The following is a 21555-nucleotide window of genomic DNA, read 5'->3' as shown; positions in this document are numbered from 1 at the left end:
CATGTGCTTCAATCACCCTTCTGCTTTAAACGGACCTGATAACACAACACAAGGGTCAAGTTCACCACCCAAACCTAGAGATGCTCCACCTGAAAGCATGGCTCTTCTATGGTTCACTCATGACGAATTAGCCTGCTTGGAACAGGTCAAACAAGTGCTGCTACATAGTAAAAAGTCTATTACTAGTAAGACTTACCTACAGAAATGGAAGAGATTCACTAAATGGTGCAATGCCAAACGAATCACCGCTGTGTCAGCACCCCTTCCACTGACGCTAAATTACATTCTCAAATTAAAAAACTCTGGCCTTTCCATAAGTGTGACCAAAGTGCACCTTGCTGCTATCACTGCCTTTATCAAAAAATCGATGAGACAATGCTGTTCACACATCCAGTCACCAAATGATTCCCTTAGGACCTACAAATAATTTACCCAGTTGTACGCTCACCTACACCACCATGGGACCTTAATTTGGTTTTAAAAGGTCTCACCAGAACCCTATTCAAACCCTTGGTGACCTGCTCCTTAATGCACCTATCAATGAAAGTCGCATTTTTAATGGCAATCACATCGGCTCGACGTGTGAGAGAGGAATAGGGGCTCTCATGGCAGACTCACCACATGCTATCTTTTTTAAAGACTGTTACATTAAGGACCCATCCAAAAATCGCCCCCTAGATATCCTCGTCCTTCCATTTTAATCAACCAATACATCTACACACATTCTTTCCCTAACCACACGAGAATGTACATGAAGCTACACGGCACATCTTGGACGTTAGACAAGCTTTAGCATTCTACCTGGATAGAACCAAACCGTTTAGGAAATCCCCGAAACTCTTTGTTTCTATCGCGCAAGGTTCCAAAGGATCCGCTATATCAGCACAGAGATTATCAAAATGGATTTCCGGGTGCATTCACCCATGCTACCAACTAAAGGACATGCAATCCCCATAGGGGACCAGATCACATTCTACCAGATCAATAACATCATCCGCAAAACACCACGCAATAACACAAGGTCCAGAATCACATGCACAGCTAGGATTAGCAGTGTTATCCTCCATCAACCAACCAACTCCAAAGCCCCTTCCATCCTCAGGAGGACAGACTATCCTCTACAGTCACTGAAGTGGAGCACCCACAGAGACATTGCTAGAAGAAGAAAAGTTTATTCAGCTTGTGCAGTAACTGAGGTTCTTCGAGATGTGTTCCCCTGTGGGTGCTCCACTACCCATCCTCCTCCTCTCTACTTTGGAGTGTGCAATAGGACTCTACAGTAAAGAAGGAACTGAGGTTCGGGTCACATGCGTGCTAAATGAGGCGTCAATGGCGCCGCGAGACCAGCACCGCGCATGTGTGACCCGTATGGGCACTGCTACTAAAACTCTCCGAGCAAAGGCGCAGGGATGCACTGACACCTGAGCTGGAGCACTCACGGGGGGGCACATCTTGAAGAACCTCAGTTACTGCACAAGGTGAGTAACCTCTTCTTCAGAGCTCTAGAGTTGTGGTTCCCTAATGTGTAGCACTTGGCAACCCTTTCAGGAATAGTGGGGATGGGGAGGGATAACTCAGTGGTTTGAGCATTGGCCTGCTAAACCCAGGGTTGTGAGTTCAATCCTTGAGGGGGCCACTTAGGGATCTGGGGCAAAATCAGTACTTGGTCCTGCTAGTGAAGGTAGGGGCTGGACTCAATGACCTTTCAGGGTCCCTTCCAGTTCTATGAGATAGGTCTCTCTTTTTTATATATATATATAAACAAAAAGGCAATTTCAATCCCTCTGTACTGCAGTTTGAGTTGATGCAAAAGTTGCAGGGACAAAACTCATTAAAATATTTAATCTATTCTTCAAGCACTGACAATGTGTTTGGCAACATTGCTTCGTATCAGGTCTAAGATCATAATGGTCACAGATCCTTACTATCAGATCTGTTCAGCAGCCTATGAGAAATGATTCAGTGGTCTTGGACCATTTCCGCGTGAAAAGTCTATATCACACAAACCGGTATGAAAATTGGCACCCTTGTAAGCAGTCTAGACAGAGAAACAAAATATCACAAGGGTGCAGAAAGTGAACTAGCATCTGAGTTCTAGAGGTGGTGCCTCCAAAAGAGTTGAGAGACAATGGCAGGGCAGCATGGGGAAGCTTGAGCTATACTTTGTTAGCTAAATAAGTAACTTCAGTTGCTAATGCTGTCAGCCTGACACCTTTCACAATCACTAAATGCATTTTCCTTTTCTTAAAGAAGGAGAAAATATATACATAAGCAACCTACATTTTCAGGACTTGGTGCTGACAGTTTTTTCCTTAAACCTGCCCTTCCCTTAGTGTGCCTAAGGGACTACCTTGATAGAAAAATGGAGGGGATAATGAGAGAGAACTTTGACCTGCAGGTTTCACAGTTCACCGTGTCTACCTATTCATCTTGCATGTCTGTCTTGCCTTCACAAAGGGACCCATGAGAGTTTGTCTAGGCATCTCTTGGTTCCTAATGGCATAGTGCCATGCATCAGGGCTCCCTGTGTATATTCTCTAGGATACTTGCTGGGTAGTGCTATTTTAATGGTGAAGGACAAGTTTGTGTTTGAGGCCTCTTTAACTTAGAGTCATCCTGATGAATACCTATTTTGACACCCATCTACCTTTTGGGGTTTTTTACCAGCATGCCACAGGTCAGCAGATGACACAGCTTTAGCTTTGGTTGTCCTTCATGTAAAATGTTCTGCCCCAGGATCCACTTCAATTGTTCACTTCCCCAGTTCTAATAAAGAGAGATGAAAACGTAACTTTTTCCTGAGGGGATTTTAATTTGTTTTATATTTGAATCAGTTTGTTTCTATATTTGTGTTTTTTACATCGATACACAGCTCCATGGTAGATTGTGGGGAAGGGAGGGTTTTATCATTATCCTGGTTATATGGAACTCCTTGGAAAGTGCCTTTCATCAAAGCTCAGAATTGTCTTTGTATTTCAAGAAATACAGCTTATTTTGAGAATTTCTGAATACTACTCTCTAGATTGCTAAGGAGAATGCTCCCTACTTCGTATTCCCAAGATTTCAGTTCTTAACTACTGTTCTTGGTATTCAAAGATATTGTTAGGGCTTGTCTCCAGGGAGACACTCAGTAAAATTAATTTGAATTAATAAAAGGTGTAAATTTAAAGTGGATTATTTAAACTGCATTAAACCCCTGTGTGGACATACTCATTCAGAATTAAAGTTGTCTTAATTTGCTTTAGGTTGCTGAATCCACTTAATTCAAATTATCTTTCCTGAGTGTCCCCATGCAGACAATCCTAAGATTCCCAAGCAGAAAACCAAAGCCTAAACTTTGCCAGGGCAGAAACAAACCTCCAAGGGTTCCATTCCAAAGGTTCATCTCATCTCAGAATAAGGGTGAAGTGGTGGGGGAAGATCATCTAGTTCCAGCATGCATGGCTCACCATTGATCTTAGACACAGTGGGTTCAAAAGTGTTCCAACAATTCTGGTATCTCCCACCATGCGAAAAGTGGTAAGTTCCAACATCTCTGTAAAGGAAGGGTCTCCTCTTCCTCATGATGCCTGTGGGAAATTGAAACCATTTAATAACTTTCTTCTGGGAAAAAGTTCCCACGGCTTTATTCTTATTTCATTGCCTTCCAAAATAACCAAGAATGAGAGGGAAATCCTGCTGACTGTCCTTATAAAACCCAATTGGCCATCTAGCATCTATATATCTTGGGTCCATATCCAAGAGAATACTTTGACTGTGTACAGAGAATAGCATTGTATGGAGGCAGTTTGGCCTAGTGGATAGTGCACTGGGACTGTGGAGACATGGGTTCTGTTCCTGGCTCAGCCATAGGCCTGCTGGGTAACCTAGGGCAAGTCATCTCATCTCTCTGTGTTTCCATTTCCCCTTCTGTAAAATAGGGGTACTGATACCGACCTCCTTTGTAAAGTGCTTTGAGATCTACAGATGAAAAGTGCTGTATGAAAGCTGGGTGTTTTTATCATGTTCTGAGGTCTGAGGCAAAAGAGCAATGCTTCTATTTTCATCTTTCTCCCATTTGGGATAGACTCTGTTCAAATGACCTTCACACAGGTTGTTGGGATTGTGGTGGTGCTGCAGGACTGACTAAAAAAAAATTTGTCATACTGTATCCAGATGAGACTCATCTAAATAAGTTTGGCCTGGGAAATCACTAGGTGATATCCACAACTCTGGAAATCCATTTTCTTATGAACAGCGCTAACTGAAGGAGAAATGAGGTCATTCCATCATTCATAGAAACATAGTTCATGTTGGCTTAATGATAAAGACCTTAGGAATGATTTTTCCATCATCAGACAAAGTAATCATGTTGCAATAGTGGTGTGTGAAACTTCAGCATGGCCAGGAGTTGTCTTGCTTCACGACATCTGCTCCGCTATATTGTAATGACACTCACCTTCTTAGGAGACAGCCTAAAACTACCATAACAATACCTTGGCTTGTGAAATTCTACAGGTACTGACTGATCTTCTAGGACCCAGTCAGAGTTTAAATGATGATCCATGTAAAAACTGTTGAAATGTGACACACGCGTGTCTAGCACTGTAGCCAACTCCAGCGATGTTCTCACGTCTCATTATAGTTAATGTTGTTTTCTTAAAGCTTTAGCTCCTCAAGTCATGTGATTAAATAAAGCTGGGATTCTCATGTTAAAAAAAATTCCTTGACTTCATGCTTCTGCAGAAAAGCTTGAAAATGGGGACTTTAAAAACTCAGAGGCCAAAAAGAACCCAAAATATATTATTGTTTTTAGGCCAATTTCATGATTTTTGGGGACCTGCCAAATGATTTTTCTAAGTATGGGGGCTGGCAACAATGGGTTCTTGCAGTCTGCCTATCATTAGTATTTAAATGCTGTGTTGCACAACTGGGTATATGAATAACTTTGTGCAAACATCTTTGTCTGGCTCTTCTCTTGCTCCGAAAAGTGCGTTTCCCCTTGAACTGTTTCCCAGCCCCAAGGTATGTATAAGTATGTTGGATTAACAAACTACCCATGCTCTCCCTGATGATCGTAGTCAATAAAAAATAGTTTGCTTCAAATGAAAATACAACTCTAGATATTTGTAAAATCTGAAATCTCTTCTTTAATACCTTTCTCGGAAGGGCACAAGTAATCATAAAATCAGGTCACGTTGAATAGGTCTGGGAATTGACCCAAAGATAGCTTTATTTATGACTTCATATTGCTATGTATCAATTAGGATGCAGATGTACTCTTTCAAACCTTTTGCATTCAGGGCAGACCCTAGGAAAGGGAAGTCGACAGGGTGATTTTAGGGGTAATGTATGTTTGACAAAATTATCAATGCTCAAATTTGTGTTATAGTTATTTTTTATCAGTTAATATGTCTGAAACATTGGAGTAAATGGAAAAACAGAAAGGCATGAAAGATGTACTGTGTTGTGTCTAATCCTTGCTGCATATTTGAGGTGTTGATGCCATATATCTTCCACACAAAAATAATTGTGGACAAGTTTAATAGCGTCTGTCCTAAAACCTTTTCCAGAATAGTATACTGCTTTATGATGTCATTTGTTACAATTTCTCTGGGCTGCATTTCTTAATTTGGTCATACTTTGATATATTGCTACTGTTATTTTGTAGAAACTACATGGTAACCTCTTCAGAAAAAATGATAATTAAAGTCTGTGCTACTTTACCACCTTATGCCATGATAATATGGGATATCACACATCACCTTTGTGTGTTTCAACTGATACATATATTGTGTGTGATAGCATGTGTGCTCGTATGGGAAACAAAGGGGTTGGTAGTGTGCCAGAGGGGACCACTACAGAGATCATCCATGCAGTTTGTTGTTTACTGGGAGATAGGCTGCTTTGTTTCCTTGAAACAGTGCTGCAGTAAGGATTAGTTTTTTGTTTTTTTTTAAAAACCACCTAAATACATAGCTGCCACCCTTAAGGTAAGGCTTGCAATGTGGGAAAACTGCCGAGGTAAGTAAATTTTAAATCCTAACAACCTTAACAGTGTCCCTTCAAACTGAGCGTAGCCCTAAATGAAATCACCACTGCACCTGCTATGCCAAGTGAAAAATCATGGCAAGCCATGGGCATAATGAAATGTGAAGTTCTCAGTGTCCTGTATAATGGTCAGTAAGCTGTACCATAAAAGACTCCCACTTAAGCAGTCTGTGCTTAGGGTAATGAAGACTGATTATTCCTGTTGTTTCCATGTAACTAGTCCCACAACCGGGTAGAGATTCTCCTTGTTTGTGCATTAAGTGACCTGTGAATATATAAAGCATATTTAGCTTGGAATCCATTTGTTTCTGAGCATATGACACAAGATTTATCACATGTAATTAGTGTAGGGTACTGCAATGCACATGGAACTATTACTTGCAGAACACTGTAAATGTGCAATATGTAAGAGATATCAGCAAAGAGTGAAGCTCATTGTCCAAAAAGACAGGTCTGTAAGTGTTTGGTTACTTGAACAAGTTGCAATTTAAATAGCAAAAGGCAAGGGATTGATTTATGAAGAGATGCTTTATGAAAATAAAGCTCCATTTCTAGTAGAACTAACCGGTATAGACATAAATGTTACATAAATTATTTGTGATAGACAAATTGTGATCTAGTGTTTACGAAATGTTAGATCTGTTCTTGCTATGATCTAGTGAGAGCAGGGGGGAGTGAGGGGCAGACACAGAATAACCTGCTCAGATTTCCATGAAAATGTGCAAACTATGAAAAATTCAATATTCTGTATGTTTGAGATCTGGTGTTCTACATTGAAAGACTCTTCCTACCCCCCTCCCTCCCCGAGCACCAATTGATCTGATTAATATTGTAGCATAGACACAGTGAATGTTTTGTTTTTTTATTCCTTTAACTTCAGGGTCTCAATGTTAATAGTAAGGGAACAAGATGACCTTCTTGTTACCAAGACCCAGAAGGAGCTTTAGGTTGATCAAAGTGTTTTCCAGAACAGACTGACACACATTTTAAAATGCCTAATTGTCCCCCAGTTTATTTTCTGGGGAGGTAGCTTTGTAGTACCTTTTAAGAAGTCACAGTGTACTAAGATGTTAAAGGATGTAATGTCCATATCTCTGTGTAGGAAGGCATTTAGGGAAAATGTTCTTTTACTGCTGCTTGCACAGAAACTTGTGATAAACATTTTCTTATGTGGCTCATAACAGGACTGTAGGTTTTTTTCGGAGGTCTCTGCAAAGAATGGGGGAAGTGGAGTTGGAGATTGTTGTTTTTTCTCAGGTGTGCCTGTGGCCCCAAATGGAAACCAATCAAGGTGCGATTTATGTTCATTAAGTGCTTGTCAAAACTGAAAAATTTTCTAATCAACAGCAATCTAGCTGAGGCCCCCTCTATGGCTGGGAGTGTCGCCTCCGCAGTATCGGCTATTTGCCTGTTACAACTCTAGGCTAGAAATCCGCTGATGATTACATTAGGCTAAGCTGCGAAGTAAATGAACCATGTCTTATTTAGGTGCAACTAGCTTCAGTGTAGTCCTGCCCCGCAGGGCACTTTATAGCGTTTTATGGCTTTAAAATTAGTGTAGCTTCCCATTTGCTGCAGGGTGCTGCATGTTATGCCTTTGAACTCAATAAGCAAAGGGAAGGGGGCCTTTTGTTTTTCCCCCTTATTTTTTTTTCCTTTGCAGTTTAGCAATTTTGTTTTGCATCTTTTCCAGACGGCATTTTGCAATAAAAATGTCTGACTGCCATGTACACTCAAAAGTACGGCTTCAGCATTTACCAGTCCATATCTCGCACCCGCTTCTGACAAAGCAGTTGTTCCTGACGATGAACAATAGCTTTGCAGGTTACCATTCATGGCTCCCTAAGTCAGTATTGTTCTCTAAAATATGCCATCTTAATCTTAGCTCCCTCTCTCCAAAAACTTCCAAGATGCCATCCTGAGATACAAACACGGGCTTCCTGTTTTAATACTTCTGGAGCATTTTTCACCTACGGATAAGGAAGTGATATACCAGCCTTAATGCAGTGAGCCTCACAAACATCTCTATATGATAGACAAGCAGGGTCTCTTATCTGCTGACAGGGCATCTAATGTACATATATCAAATATCTGGCCCAGCACCAGCAAACCAATAACTGTAGTGGGAATAGAACTCCTAACTACTTGCCCTGTGTCTTAACCAGTTTCTAGCATGGGAAATGGGAGCTGTTAGATTGTCTCAACACAAGTCACAGAATGGTAAGTGTGTGTTTTTTTCTGGCTGTTAACACTTTGAGGACTGCAGAAATATTCATGTACCACTTAATATTTGACTGGAAAAAGCCAACACTCTACGGGTTAAATTCTGTATTTTATTATCTTAGAGTAAGTTATCAATGGGGGATAGAAAAAGGAAGGGAATGCAAGAGAGAAAATGAAAATTTGAGGGACCAATTTTTTCCAGGACTTTCTGAGACGTGAGAGGTTAGATTAGATTTAGGCACATTGATTTTGTGACACACAGCAACCTTGTGATGAGTGTGTTGGTGTTGAGCATGAAAGAAGAGTGTACTCAGCCAAACAGCTATCATGGTTAGGTCCCTACCAAATTCACAGCCATGAAAAACGCATCACGGACAGTGAAATCTGCCAGTTGCAGGGGGGTCCGTGGTATTGCCACCCTTACTTCTGCACTGCCTTTAGAGCTGGATGAGCACAGAGCGGGGGCTGCTGGGCAGCAAAGCAGAAGTGAGGGTGGCATGGTATGGGGAGGTTGTCACTTTGGGGGGGGGCAGGGCTGGCCTTATGGATGGGCGCTGTGGGCAACTGCACAGGGTGTTGTGGTTGGGGGGCCGCTGTGGTCCCACACACACAAAGCCAGTCGCAGTCCCCTTTAAACCTGAGCGCCGGGCCCAGAGTCGGGGAGGGGCAGGGCTGGGAACATTCTAGCCGGGGGCTCCTACAATGCACCAGGCTCCAGCTGCTAGTTCTGCCTGGGCAGGGATTGGACTTCCTCTTCCCCAGCATGGGCTGCTCCCAGGGCTGGGTCATAATCACCTCAGTGAACCTCGGCCAGCTGCAGGAAGCGCTGCACCTCCTGCCTGGGAGCCCAGCTCTGAAGGCAGTGCTGTCACAAGCAGCAGTGCAGAAGTAAGGGTGGCAATATTGCAACCTCCCTACAATAGTCTTGTAACTCCCCCCCCCCCCTTTTGGGTTGGGACCCCCACAGTTACAACACTGTCATTTAAATATCTGAAACTATAAAGTTTAAGATTTTTAAAATCCTATAACCATTAAATTGACCAAAATGGACCGTGAATTCGGTAGGGCCCTAATCATGGTACACAGTATGTGTATTCTATTGTATGAGGGGAAGGATTGTGGAGAAGGGCTGCTCCAACTATAGTCCATCCAAATGCAACCAGAGGGGGTCCTAAAAATCCCCCCCTCTGAGGCCTCCCAGGGAAAGAGCTGATATGGTTTCTATGCAAGGAGGACCACACTGCAACATTGGACCTTTCACTGTCATTTCAGAACAGTCCAGTAGCAACAGTACAAGGCGCAGTGTCTCCCAGTCCTGGTCTGCTTTGGCAGCCAGAGGCTGAGACAGACTCATTTTTGTACATTACATAAAGCAGTGCAGAACTCTCCCACTTAGGCTCCCACGGTCTATAGCTACCTACTTAATAATTCCATTCCCTTTTAAAAGTCTCACTTGCTTTGCCATACTCAAGCTCAGTCTCTGCTTCTGTAACACTGACCGACCCCGGTCGTCATTGGGCGGGATCGAACCTGGGACCTCTGGAGCTTAGGGCATGAACTTCTACCGCATGAGCTAAAAGCCAACTCCCTGTTAGCTAAGGCTGTAGAGCTGACTCATTTAACTCTCTCTAAGTGGTCTCGGTGCCACTAGATGGGACAGAACACCACACCCAGGAGGCGTGTGGGTTACACTTCTTTGCTCTCTGTACAGTTATTTATAAAGTATAATCAGAATGATCGTATTTTACACCTACTTTGCACAAGTGTTGTTTAACCACAAGCAGGGGCTGCTCTAGCTTTTTTGCCGCCCCAAGCACAGCAGGCAGGCTGCCTTTGGCGGTGCGTCTGCGGGAGGTCCCCAGTCCCGCGGCTTCAGCGTACCTGCCGCCGAATCCGCGGGACCGGCGGACCTCCCGCAGGCATGCCGCCGAAGGCAGCCTGACTGCCGCCCTCATGGCGACCGGCAGGCCGCCCCCCGCGGCTTGCCGCCCCAGGCACGCACTTGGAGCGCTGGTGCCTGGAGCTGCCGCTGACCACAGGGAGCAATGCACCGGAGATTAAGGCCCTCAGATAAGGTGGATTTTAAACCTGAAGTAAGTTTATGGTATTTGGTATCTACAAATTCAGTTTGCATATTTTATTAGTTTGTAACATTTCACTAGCTGTTAGCTTATTAGTCAGGTTGTAGAAACAAAAGTGGCTGGGTGCTTGCAGGTGTTGCTCAATGGCAGGGGTAACTGTTTAAATGTGAGGTAGCCACAAACGCATGGAGAGTGTTCTTGCATAATAAACTAGGTTTTGGAAATAGAAAAAGTGAAATGCAGCTGATAGTGTGGTAATTTATTTATTTGTATTTCCTCCACAATGCAGTGTGCTATGCCCTTAAATCATATTAAAAATATAGTTCCTGTGCCAAGGAGTGTAGAGTCCAGACAGGCAACATGAGGAATGGAGGGAACATACAGCAGGAAAGAGCGTGGTCCTATAATTCTGCCTTTAAAATAAACTGTGTGTCTTTTTTAAGAGAGCATTGTACACTCCTCCAAACCTGGGGGAGCTATGTTCTGATTTTTTCTTATTTGAAGTGGTGCTGAAATAAAGGCATATTCTCATGTGCAGACAGTAGTGTAGAGAAGAAATTGAACTACTGTGCCCAATGTTATGAGATATGGAAGGACATGTTTGTGGTTCCTTTCTTAAAGCTTGAAAATTAAAGTTTGATTTTTTTCCCCCTGTAGACAAGATTGTGTTTTTCCATGACATGAATAGTAGTTTTGTTGAAGAATTCTTCATAGCAGTTTTTATTCAATTTTTTTTTTATAAAGGAGGATTCTAATTGTCTTGGGAATGAATGTATGATAATTGGACACCTGAGTTCACTGAATTTTGTGTGTGTGAGTGATTTAAAAAACTGAAGCCCACGTGAATGTATACCAACAGTTGGGTAATGTTTTCATTGCAATTATTTGTTCCAGTCAGTAAGGAACATCCTTAAATAGCAGTATTAAATATTCTCAAGACAAGGCCTATTTAGAAAGGCAAGTCATATCTATCTCTTTAGTCAGTCAGTGTGTTTGCCTAAACAGCTTCCATCCATTTCATTGTTTAACTTAATTATATTTCCATTTACGGTTTTTCTGAAAAGAAAGTTGTATTATTGCATAACATGTCTTTTCACTATGGGCAATTCATTTTGAGGTGTTCTCAAATAACATTTTGCTGCTTCCACAAGTATTTGTCCTTTCTATGGCAATCACGGATATTTTAGCAGTTAATTTAGTCTTATAGATAATAGTCACTTGCCTTGAGTAGTCAAATTAACACTCAGTGGCGCTATATTTGAGCAAACTGCTAACGGTGTTACCTCAGGATGAAAAGCAATGAGAATCAATATAGTGAGTGTATTTTTAGGGATTATTGATTGATTGATGTGTTCTAGGCTTAACTTCAAGTACCAGCATGCCCCACAGCTGACTAAGATGAAGTCGCCAGTTACTGATAACTGTAGGCCATTACCTATGTAGTATTTTCACAAGCTCGGAGATTAGATGAACACTTTTTTAAACAATTTTTTAGATAAAGACGTTGTGTATGTGGTGGTTATAATGTGGTAGTAACGCCTACCAAATCCTAGTAAAGTTCCTCGCATTTTCCCCACTTACAGTGTGCCTACCAGCCATTTCTGTGAGAATTGGAGACGACACTGATTTGATTCAGTGCTGCACATTATTCCTGTAGGGATCTGTTTGGTACACTGAGGCATTAATGGCTTATCTCCCTTCCTCAAAAGGCAGCTCCACAGAAGGTGGTCGCCATGTTAAGCTGTGCTTCTGTCAGCAAGCTGAGAGCTGTCTCTCTCTGACACAACTCTCGATTGCTAGCAGGTTTCTCTCATTGCACCTCATTTGCATCTGGGACATCAATTAGCATGTTTGTTGAGGCTAATTGAATGAAACTCAATCATAGCTCTTAATTGCTTGACTATGTGAAAAGAAATCACATTAATGCAGCTAATTAAGTGTATGGCAATAGATGCAACATAATTAGGAGTGAAATGTGAAAAACAAGCGATGGCAAAGGTGTAAGAGCAGGAGTGCGGGGGGATTCAGGCACTCCGTTATCTTGTTATTGACGCATTTGGGGAGGGTTCCCTTTGCTCTGGTGCTTATTTTTTTCACAGTGCTGAATGATGAACATGGACAACTTGAGAAGAAAAATGCAAATGGATTTGCAATTACTACTTTTTCAAGCTGTTGAGGGGCAGAAGATGGCACTTCTGGGGTGGCCCGCTGTTGAGTAGGCTCTAGGGACTTGTTAAGTGCTGTTTAAAAGTACTTGGCTTTGAATTACCCTCATGCCTTGTTAAAGGGTTTTTTCCCCTTTTTTCTCAGATCAGCATTTTCTACAACTAACATCTAGGGGAGTTATATCTGTAACATTTGCATATCAAAATCAGACTTGCTCTCTTCTCTTTAACACAGCATATTCCAGATGACAGCAAGACCCTCATCTGTTCTAATCTGATCAAACCACACATCACACTTCTGAACAGGCTGCATCATTTTGTAGTTGTAACTTTAATTCCTCAAGTACAGATCTAAGATGGGTGGATGCAGGGCTAGGAGCGAGTTGACATCCTAGTGGAAGGAAGCTCAGTGCTTTCCTCTCTCCCTCTACGGGGAAATATACAGGATTATTGTTATGCACTCAGCACAGAATGAAAGGGTCTTTGTCATGTGCATTCAATACATCCATAGAAAGCAATAATGTAAACTGTCATTTAGTGCTTTTGGAGCTTCTATTTTGTTTGGGCGCCTTTGTTTAATAGGAAAATAATAGTTACAGTATATTTATTCCCTGCTTCCCAACATTCATTTACTCTTTCTTCAGTAAGTTTATACCTCACTTTCAAACCTGATTCCTTCTCTATTTAAGGCAACTTAATCTGTGCCTGAGACATTTCCAAAACTGAGGGTTAAAGGTGATTTGTGTACTCTCCAGTTCCAGAATTTGTAGAGAACACTTCAAACTTCTCCATTAGCAAAATTTAAATGGAATACATCAGTTATTGTATGTTAAATAAAATGTGTCTATTAAAAGAGCGCATGCTGAGGTTTAGTCACTATCTGATTAGCCTCATTTTAGAGCCCATAAGCAATAAATGCTCAATTACGTTCCTCTTATTGTATTTTAATTTGTGAAGAATTGGCATTGAACAAGAAAGTTATACCAACTTGATGTTTTATAAGGGGGAGCTATTCTTTTCATCTTGTACTGTATCCAGAAACTAGTGAAGGGAGGTTTTTTTATTTTCGGCTACCCCTCTGATACTTATATTTCAGTGTCACTCTGCACTCTAATACCTCCAGTGAACTGTTCCGACTTCCCCTTTATACCATGTAAATATTTACTGCATTCACAAACAACCTGAAGAAAGCCGATATAATTTCTTTATCAAATTGTATAAGTCTACTAGAAAATAAGTATTGCCCCAGTAGCAGAGTTCAGCATGTTTAAACAGAATGTGTATTTCATATTGTAAAATTTGTGTTGCTATGTCAAAGGTGAAGTGGTATTTATGGAAAATAAATAATCTACCAAATTGTAGCCATATAAGAGTTGCAGTCATTTGGACCCATAACAGGCCTATGTGCCAAACTATTTTAATCCTTCTGCCTTTAATTCAGCCTTCCTAATCCCAACATTATGGAATCAAGTCCATTACTTAATGGGAAACGGCCCTGAAGAGAACATTGTCGTTATCACAAAAATAAATGTTAGCCTGGCAACTAAGAATTACAAGACTGTTTCCAAAAAAGAGAACGCTATAGGGTAGTTTCAATCCATTTTATTTGCATAGTTACCTATGGAGTTGAGGAACTCAGAAATATGCAACTCTGGCTTTTGTACGAGCCGTTTTGTACCACTAGCATACTAACCACTTAATTTTTGGCCCTATTCTTGAAATATCTGGTAGCTCCAGATATAGTAGCTAATCGTCTGGCTAAGTCTACATGACCGTACTATTACACTGGTCACCCCACATACTTTTAGAGAATTCTATAAAAGAATTCTCTTTGGAGAACAAATGCAAAGGCCCCTTTTTCTGGAGACTCTGTATGGGTATAAAGAAGATGAGTGTAATTTGCTGTGCTGCAGAATCCTGGTAAACGGGTGGATGTTTCTATTCAAGCCACTGACCAACCTCTTTCTGCATTAGGATCTGTCCTCTTGGTGCATTTATGTGTTTGATAAACAAGAATTATGAAAAGCTTTGCCCACTTTTTAGTCTCCACTTCTTAATATACTATTCTAACTTCTAGATTTCTTATACCTTTTTTATTTTATTTTATTGGTTTGTTTCTCTGCAGGACTATATGCAGAACGTTCACGGAAAAGAAATCGACCTTTTGAGAACTACTGTGAAAGTGCCAGGAAAGAGGCCACCTCGAGCGACGTCAGCTTGTGCACCCATCTCCAGTCCCAAAACCAATGGTATGTCCAAAGACATGAGCAGTTTACACATCTCTCCTAATTCAGGTAAGAGAATAGCATGTTGAGCAAAACAAAAGGACTTATGTTCACTTCCAGTCAAATACGTTAGTGTGTGTGAGTGCACACATATGTTCATACATATATACCACCTATGTGGGAAAGATGGCTATGAAATAAATTACAAATTCATGTGACAAATGACATCCATGAATGTTAAACTTTCCCTCTGTCTACTAATCCATTTCCCACAAGAGATCTCAAACCTCTGAGCACCTTTAAACTGCCACCTTTTTATTTATTTTAAAGTGCTTAGCCAGTGAAATATTTCCTTATTTCCCTTCTAAATTACACAACGGCTCACAATGAAAAATATTCAGTCCTGTCCCAGTGCGAGGTTATTGGGTCCAATATGTTGCATCCCTTCCGGGCTAGAAACAAGAGATGTATGCCATTGGAAAAGGGCACTTCCAATGTGCCAGTGGGATTCACAGCACCCATGTCTAACTTCTGTCTCTTCCCTCTCCATGTTATTGTCAGCTGTTTGAAGCAGGGTCAGAAGAGGAACATCTTCATTTGCAGAATCCTCCCATACGCTATGCTGCAGAAAGTGAGAGAGCAGCTTCCTTTTTAAAATGTCCCATGTTCCTCCCAACCAGAAGCAGGAAACAGTGAGTGAGGGTGGACGCTTCATTTCTTAGAGAACATAAGAATAGCCATACCAAGGATCTGTCTAGCCCAATATCCTGTCTTCCGACAGTGGCCAGTGCCAGATGCTTCAGAGGGAAGGAACAGAACAGGGCAATTTTTGAGTGATCCATCCCCTGTCATCCAGTCCCAGCTTCAGGCAGTGAGACATTTAAGAGCACCCAGAGAATGGGATTGTGTCCCTGGCCATCTTCGCTAGTAGCCCTAGATGGACCTGTCCTCCATTAACTTATCTAATTCTTTTTTGAACCCAGCTATAGTTTTGGCCTTCATAACATCTCCAACAATGAGTGCCACAGATTGACTGTACATTGTGTGAAGAAGTACTTCCTTATGTTTGTTTTAAACCTGCTCCCTATTGACTTTTTTGGGTGACCTGTGGTTTTTGCATTATGTGAAGGGATAAATAACACTTCCCTATTCATGTTCTCCTCGCCATTCCTGATTTTATAAACCTCAATCATATCCCCCCTTCATAATCTCTTTTCTAAGGTGAACCAGTCCCAGTCTTTTTAATTTGTCCTCATATGGAAGTTGTTCCATACCTCTAATAATTTTTTTTCCCTTTTGTGTACTTTTTCTAATTCTTATATATGTTTTTGGAGATGGGGCAACCAGAACTGCACGCAGTATTACATAAGAACATAGGAACGGCCATACTGGGTCAGACCAAAGATCCATCTAGCCCAGTATCCTGTTTTCTGACAGTGGCCAATGCCAGGTGCCCCAGAGGGAATGAACAGAATAGGTAATCATCAAGTGATCCATCCCATCGCCCGTTCCCAGCTTCCGGCAAACAGAGGCTAGGGACACCATCCCTCCCCATCCTGGCTAATAGCCATTGATGGACCTATCCTCCACGAACTTATCTAGTTCTTTTTTGAACCCTGTTATAGTCTTGGCCTTCACAACATCCTCTGGCAAAGAGTTCCACAGGTTGACTGTGCGTTGTGTGAAAAAATACTTCCTTTTGTGTGTTAAACCTGTTGCCTATTAATTTCATTTGGTGACCCCTAATTCTTGTGTTATGAGAAGGAGTAAATAACACTTCCTTCTTTACTTTCTCCACACCAGTCATGATTTTATAGACCTCTATCTTATCCCCCCTTAGTCGTCTCTTTTCCAAGCTGAAAAGTCCGTCCTATTAATCTCTCCTCATATGGAAGCCGTTCCATACCCCTAATTATTTTTGTTGCCCTTTTCTGAACCTTTTCCAATATATCTTTTTTGAGATGAGGCACCCACATCTGCACGCAGTATTCAGGATGTGAGCATACCATATATTTGTATAGTGGCATTATGATATTTTCAGTCTTATTATCTATCCCTTTCCTGATGGTTCCTTACATTCTGTGAGCTTTTTTGACTGCCACTGCACATTGAGAGAATGTATTCAGAGAACTTTCAACAATGGTCCAAGATGTTTTTTTTTTTTCTTGAGTGGTAACAGATAATTTAGATCCCATCATTCTGTATTTATAGTTGGGATTGTGTTTTCCAATGTGCATTACTTTGAATTTATCAACACGGATTTTCATCTGCCATTTTGTTGCCCAGTCACCCAGTGTTGTGAGATCCCTCTGTAACTCTTTGGAGTCTGATTTGGACTTCACTATCTTGAGTAATTTTGAATCATCTGCAACCTTTGCCACCTCACTGTTTATCCCTTTTTCCAGATCATTTATGAATATGTTGAACTGTACTGATCCCAGTACAGATCCTTGAGGGACCCCGCTATTTTAACATCTCCACTGTGAAAACTGACCATTTATTCCTACCCTTTGTTTCCTATCTTTTAACCAGTTACTGATCCATGAGGACCTTCCTTCTTACCCCGTGACTACTTACTTTGCTTAAGAGCCTTTGGGTGAGGGACCTTAAGAACTTAGGAGCGGCCACACTGGGTCAGACCAATGGTTCGATCTGGCCCAGTATCCTGTCTCTGACAGTGGCTAGTGCCAGATGCTTCAGAGGGGATGAATAGAACAGGGCAATTTTTGAGTGATCCATCCCCTGTTGACCAGTCCCAGCATCTGGCAGTCAGAGGCTTAAGGACTCCCAGAGCATGGAGTCAAAGGCTTTCTGAAAGGCCAAGTATGGTATATCCAGGGGATCACCCTTGTCTACATGTTTGTTGACACTGTCAAAGAATTATAATAATTTGGTGAATCATAATTACCCTTTACAAAAGCCATGTTTACTCTTCCCCAACAAATCGTATTCTTCTAGATGTCTTATAAGTCTCTTCTTTTCTATAGTTTCAACCAGTTGGTTGGTATTGAAGTTAGGCTTGCCAGCCTGTAATTGCCAGGATTGTTCGTGGAACCTTTAAAAAAATCAGCATTACATTAGTTATATGCCGGTCATCTGGTATAGAGGCTGATTTATGTAGTAGCTTAAATATCATAGTTAGTAGTTCTGCAATTTCATGTTTGAGTTCCTTCACAATTCTTGGGTGAATACCATCTGATCCTGGTGACTTATTACTGTTTAATTTATCAATTTCTTCCAAAATCTCCTCTATTTACACCTTAAATTTGTCATCTAAAACGAATGGCTTAGATGTGGAAATCTCCCTCATATCATCTGCGGTGAAGTCTTGATGCAAAGAATTAATTTAGCTTCTCCACAACAGCCTGGTCTTCCTTGAGTGTTTCTTTAGCACCTCAATCGTCCGGTGGTCCCCATTGGTCGTTTGGCAGGCTTGCTCCGTCTGATGTACTTTAAAAAAAAAAAAAAAAGTTGCTGCTGTTGCTGATCAGACCCCTCTTTCCTTAGTCACCCAAACAGCCAATTTATCAAAACACTGCTGATCACTTGGAGGGTTTTTCCCCTTTATTACTGAGTTAACAATCAACTTTGATATTTGTGACCTTGAATGTAGTTAGCATAACACATTTTTCACTCACATTTGAAGGGAGTGGATGGATTGTTGCTGTTTACATTTAAAAAATATAAATAAACCCTTTTTTAATGTATGAAGCAGTGAAGTTACTTAGGAAGCAAAAGAGGCTTTATAGTCCTGATGTGAGTGTCTTTGAGAGGCAGTTATACTGTTTTGGCATCCTCTTCAACCAATTAGAGTGAGGTATATATCCAGGTCATTCTGTATAGACATCAGTCCCTGCAAAGCATATGTTGTCCTCCATAGAATCATAGAATATCAGGGTTGGAAGAGACCTCAGGAGGTCATCTAGTCCAACCTCCTACTCAAAGCAGGACCAATCTCCAGACAGATTTTTGCCCCAGATCCCTAAATGGCCCCCTCAAGGATTGAACTCACAACCCTGGGTTTAGTAGGCCAATGCTCAAACCACTGAGCTATCCCTCCCCCCAACGTTGATGTAGGAGGGGAGCCAAACTGCAGCAAACCCTTATTAATAGGATTGTGGGAAGGTTCACACTGAGAGCTGCAGGTGCGTACAGCATCTTTCCCATTGTCCAACTTGGCCTATAGTTTCAATACTAGCTCTGTCCTTAACTTCACTCACCAGAGCAGAGCAGGGCCAGACTACAATTCAGTACCAAATAGGGAGTGGCGTTGAAGGAACAATTCCTCAACACAGCTTATTCCTGTCTCAGGGCAGCAGAATTTCTAGTGCCCTTTCACTGCTGCCCTGAGCAGCAGTACTTCTCACCATGCCACTTTAACAGACATGGGGGTTGGTGAGTAGAGTGGGGATATTATAGTTAGACTGGCTAGCCAGTCGGCAGCATGACAAAACCAACAGCTCTGCTCTAGGGAGCCAAGGTCTGTAGGAAAAGGTTCTTATTCCTGTGTCATCCTTTGTTGGGAATTAGCAGCTCTGTCATCCTACCATTCACCGGTGCTATTCTCACAAGACAGTTGAGGAGAGTATCAGCCCAACAAAGTTACAAACCTCTAGAAAGGTCTAGAGACTCCCATGACCTGGAACTAACAAGCTGCTTCTCACTTCCCGCAAGGTAGGTGGTGGATGGATTGCTCTAGTACTGAAAATTTGGCTCCAACACTGCCCCCTCTCAGGAGTTCCTTGCCCAGCACTTAGGAATGATCCTTCTGCCTTCCGCCCAGCAGAACTTGAACTGTCCATTCCATGGGCAGAGCAGATAGAAAGACAGGGAGAAAGCAAACTGTAGTGAGAGTCTGAAATGGAGGAGATTCTCTTTCTCATGCTACCAGCTATATCCTCCACATGCCAGGGCGGGTAATTAAACCAGACCTACCTCTCCTAGGGCAGACTTCTCAACATTCAGAGGATCCTTAGGGTGATTCTGCACCATAAATCTTGTCTTTCTACCAGGGCTGGCACCCAGGTATGGTTGATGCCGTCATTGCCAGAGCCCTCTTCATGGCTTACTAGGACAGCTATTAATATTGAGTGGCTGAAGTCTCCCCTGCACCTAGCAAAACTGAGTGAGTTGGGTGCAGTGAGGAATGAAAGGGAACCAAATGGTCAGACCACCCTCACTTCTTCCCCTGTCCTGCTTTGAAGTGGTTTCCATCACTCAATTCATGCAGCCATTCTTTGGCCCGTGTGTGTCTTAGACGAGCAACTCTTTGATTTCCTTGGCTAGGGGACTGCTTCATGTGGATCTCTGATTTTTTTTTTTTTTTTTTTTTTTTTTTTTTAATATAAACTGATTGCAGAATTGGCAGTTTGTATGATAACAGAGCAAAGAAGATGGTGTATTTTAAAGGATAGCAGAGCTCTGTAGATGGCCTTACGTTCAGACCCAAGTATGTTATTTTTTGTGCTGTCTGAGCCATGATCCCTTAGCCATGGCATGGTAGGGGTCTCTTTCAACAGAACTTCCCAAAAGTGGGAAGTACATAATTTGTTATCCATCTGACTCTGTGCCCAAGGATGCCTTCCTTAGGATTCCATTGAGAGAACAAAGATGATATCAAGTATTGAGAGAGTTGCTGCATCCTAATGCCTATCAAGGGTGATATAATTTCCATAGTTGAAGAGGGAGCTACAAGAGTCTTCCATGAGAGGACTCTTTCTTACTTTTCAAGCTCAGCTTGGTCCAAGAGAGAAGAATCTGGCTAAAAATGTGAAACCAAGAGCAAAAAAAATCCTCCAGAGGGACTTTTCCCTCTTCCTTTAGAGAGACTTTTTTTCAGCTCTATAAATCTGACTGCTTCTGGGGGCTTTTTGAAGCTTTTGTTTTAAGGTTCTTGAATCGTCAGCTTCACAAAAGAGACCTCCTGAACATTCACAAGTGTCTATTTGAGCGTCCTGGAAAGATGATGGGGATTCCGAGGAGTTGGTACCAGGTAATGAAAGGTGAATGAGCGCAAACTGTCTCAGGATGTATATAGAAGAGGAGTGATGGGACCAGTGTCATCCTAATAGGCCCACAGGCTTGGATTCTCTTGACTGGTGTAAATATCAGCCTCTTGTCAATGGAAGTAACCTCTCTCCAGAGACATACAGGACCCAATGTTGCCAGTACCCTGTCAGGTTCAAACTGATGGGCTGGAACTTAAAAGAACAAGTATTTTGAAGACTCTGGGTATGCCAAACAGTTAGTTGATGTCTTCCTACAATCTAGAAAGCCTCTACATCCAAGGCCAAGTGCCACATCTAACACATTATCAAATACTGGAGTGCTAAAATCTGTCCAAAATCAGCAGCAGTCAAAACTTGCTTTCGTTTTCTTTGTGATGATTTGTTGAAGGACCCTCAGCATCTCTCTTACAGATGCATCTGACTACCTTAGTCACCTTCGGTTTATATATGGGGGAAAACATCTCAAGCTGCTTATTCTGACATTGCCAGGTTCTCCAAGGCAGTGGTAAAACTGTGTCCTCTGGTCATACTCCTGTAGCCAGCTGGAAGATGAACTACTCTTTGAACCAGTGATTGACTTAATAGTTTTTTATTGTCTCAAGTTTTACTCAGTTGTTTCTTTTTACCATTTTAAAATCAAGACATCACACCTCCTTTTCAGTCCTTCTGACTCTTAAGGAAGTAAGCGGCATCACCAGTATGTCTGTCAAGCTATTAAATTACCTGGACAGAACAAAGACTGTCAGGGAAAGAGAATTCATTTATTTCTTCCATGGGCAAAAATTATGGTTTCAGAGCTTTAAAATCAACCATCTCTTGCTTG

General features: G+C 41.8%; 1 protein-coding gene across 3 annotated transcripts in view; it reads left to right on the top strand.

The window, feature by feature from the left end:
- AGAP1 (ArfGAP with GTPase domain, ankyrin repeat and PH domain 1) overlaps positions 1 to 21555 on the top strand; it is a 634167-nt gene that overhangs the window by 425130 nt on the left and 187482 nt on the right. For 2 of the 3 annotated variants that reach the window (XM_065412923.1, XM_065412922.1), the window contains exon 11: positions 14625 to 14793. In XM_065412923.1, the coding sequence (XP_065268995.1) occupies positions 14625 to 14793 (169 nt within the window). The remainder of the gene's footprint in view (positions 1 to 14624; positions 14794 to 21555) is intronic. The other variant, XM_065412924.1, reaches the window with a different exon arrangement.

Source organism: Emys orbicularis, chromosome 11 (genome assembly GCF_028017835.1).
Source record: "Emys orbicularis isolate rEmyOrb1 chromosome 11, rEmyOrb1.hap1, whole genome shotgun sequence".
Lineage (NCBI taxonomy): Eukaryota > Metazoa > Chordata > Testudines > Emydidae > Emys > Emys orbicularis.
This window is presented reverse-complemented; position numbering and strand designations above follow the sequence as displayed.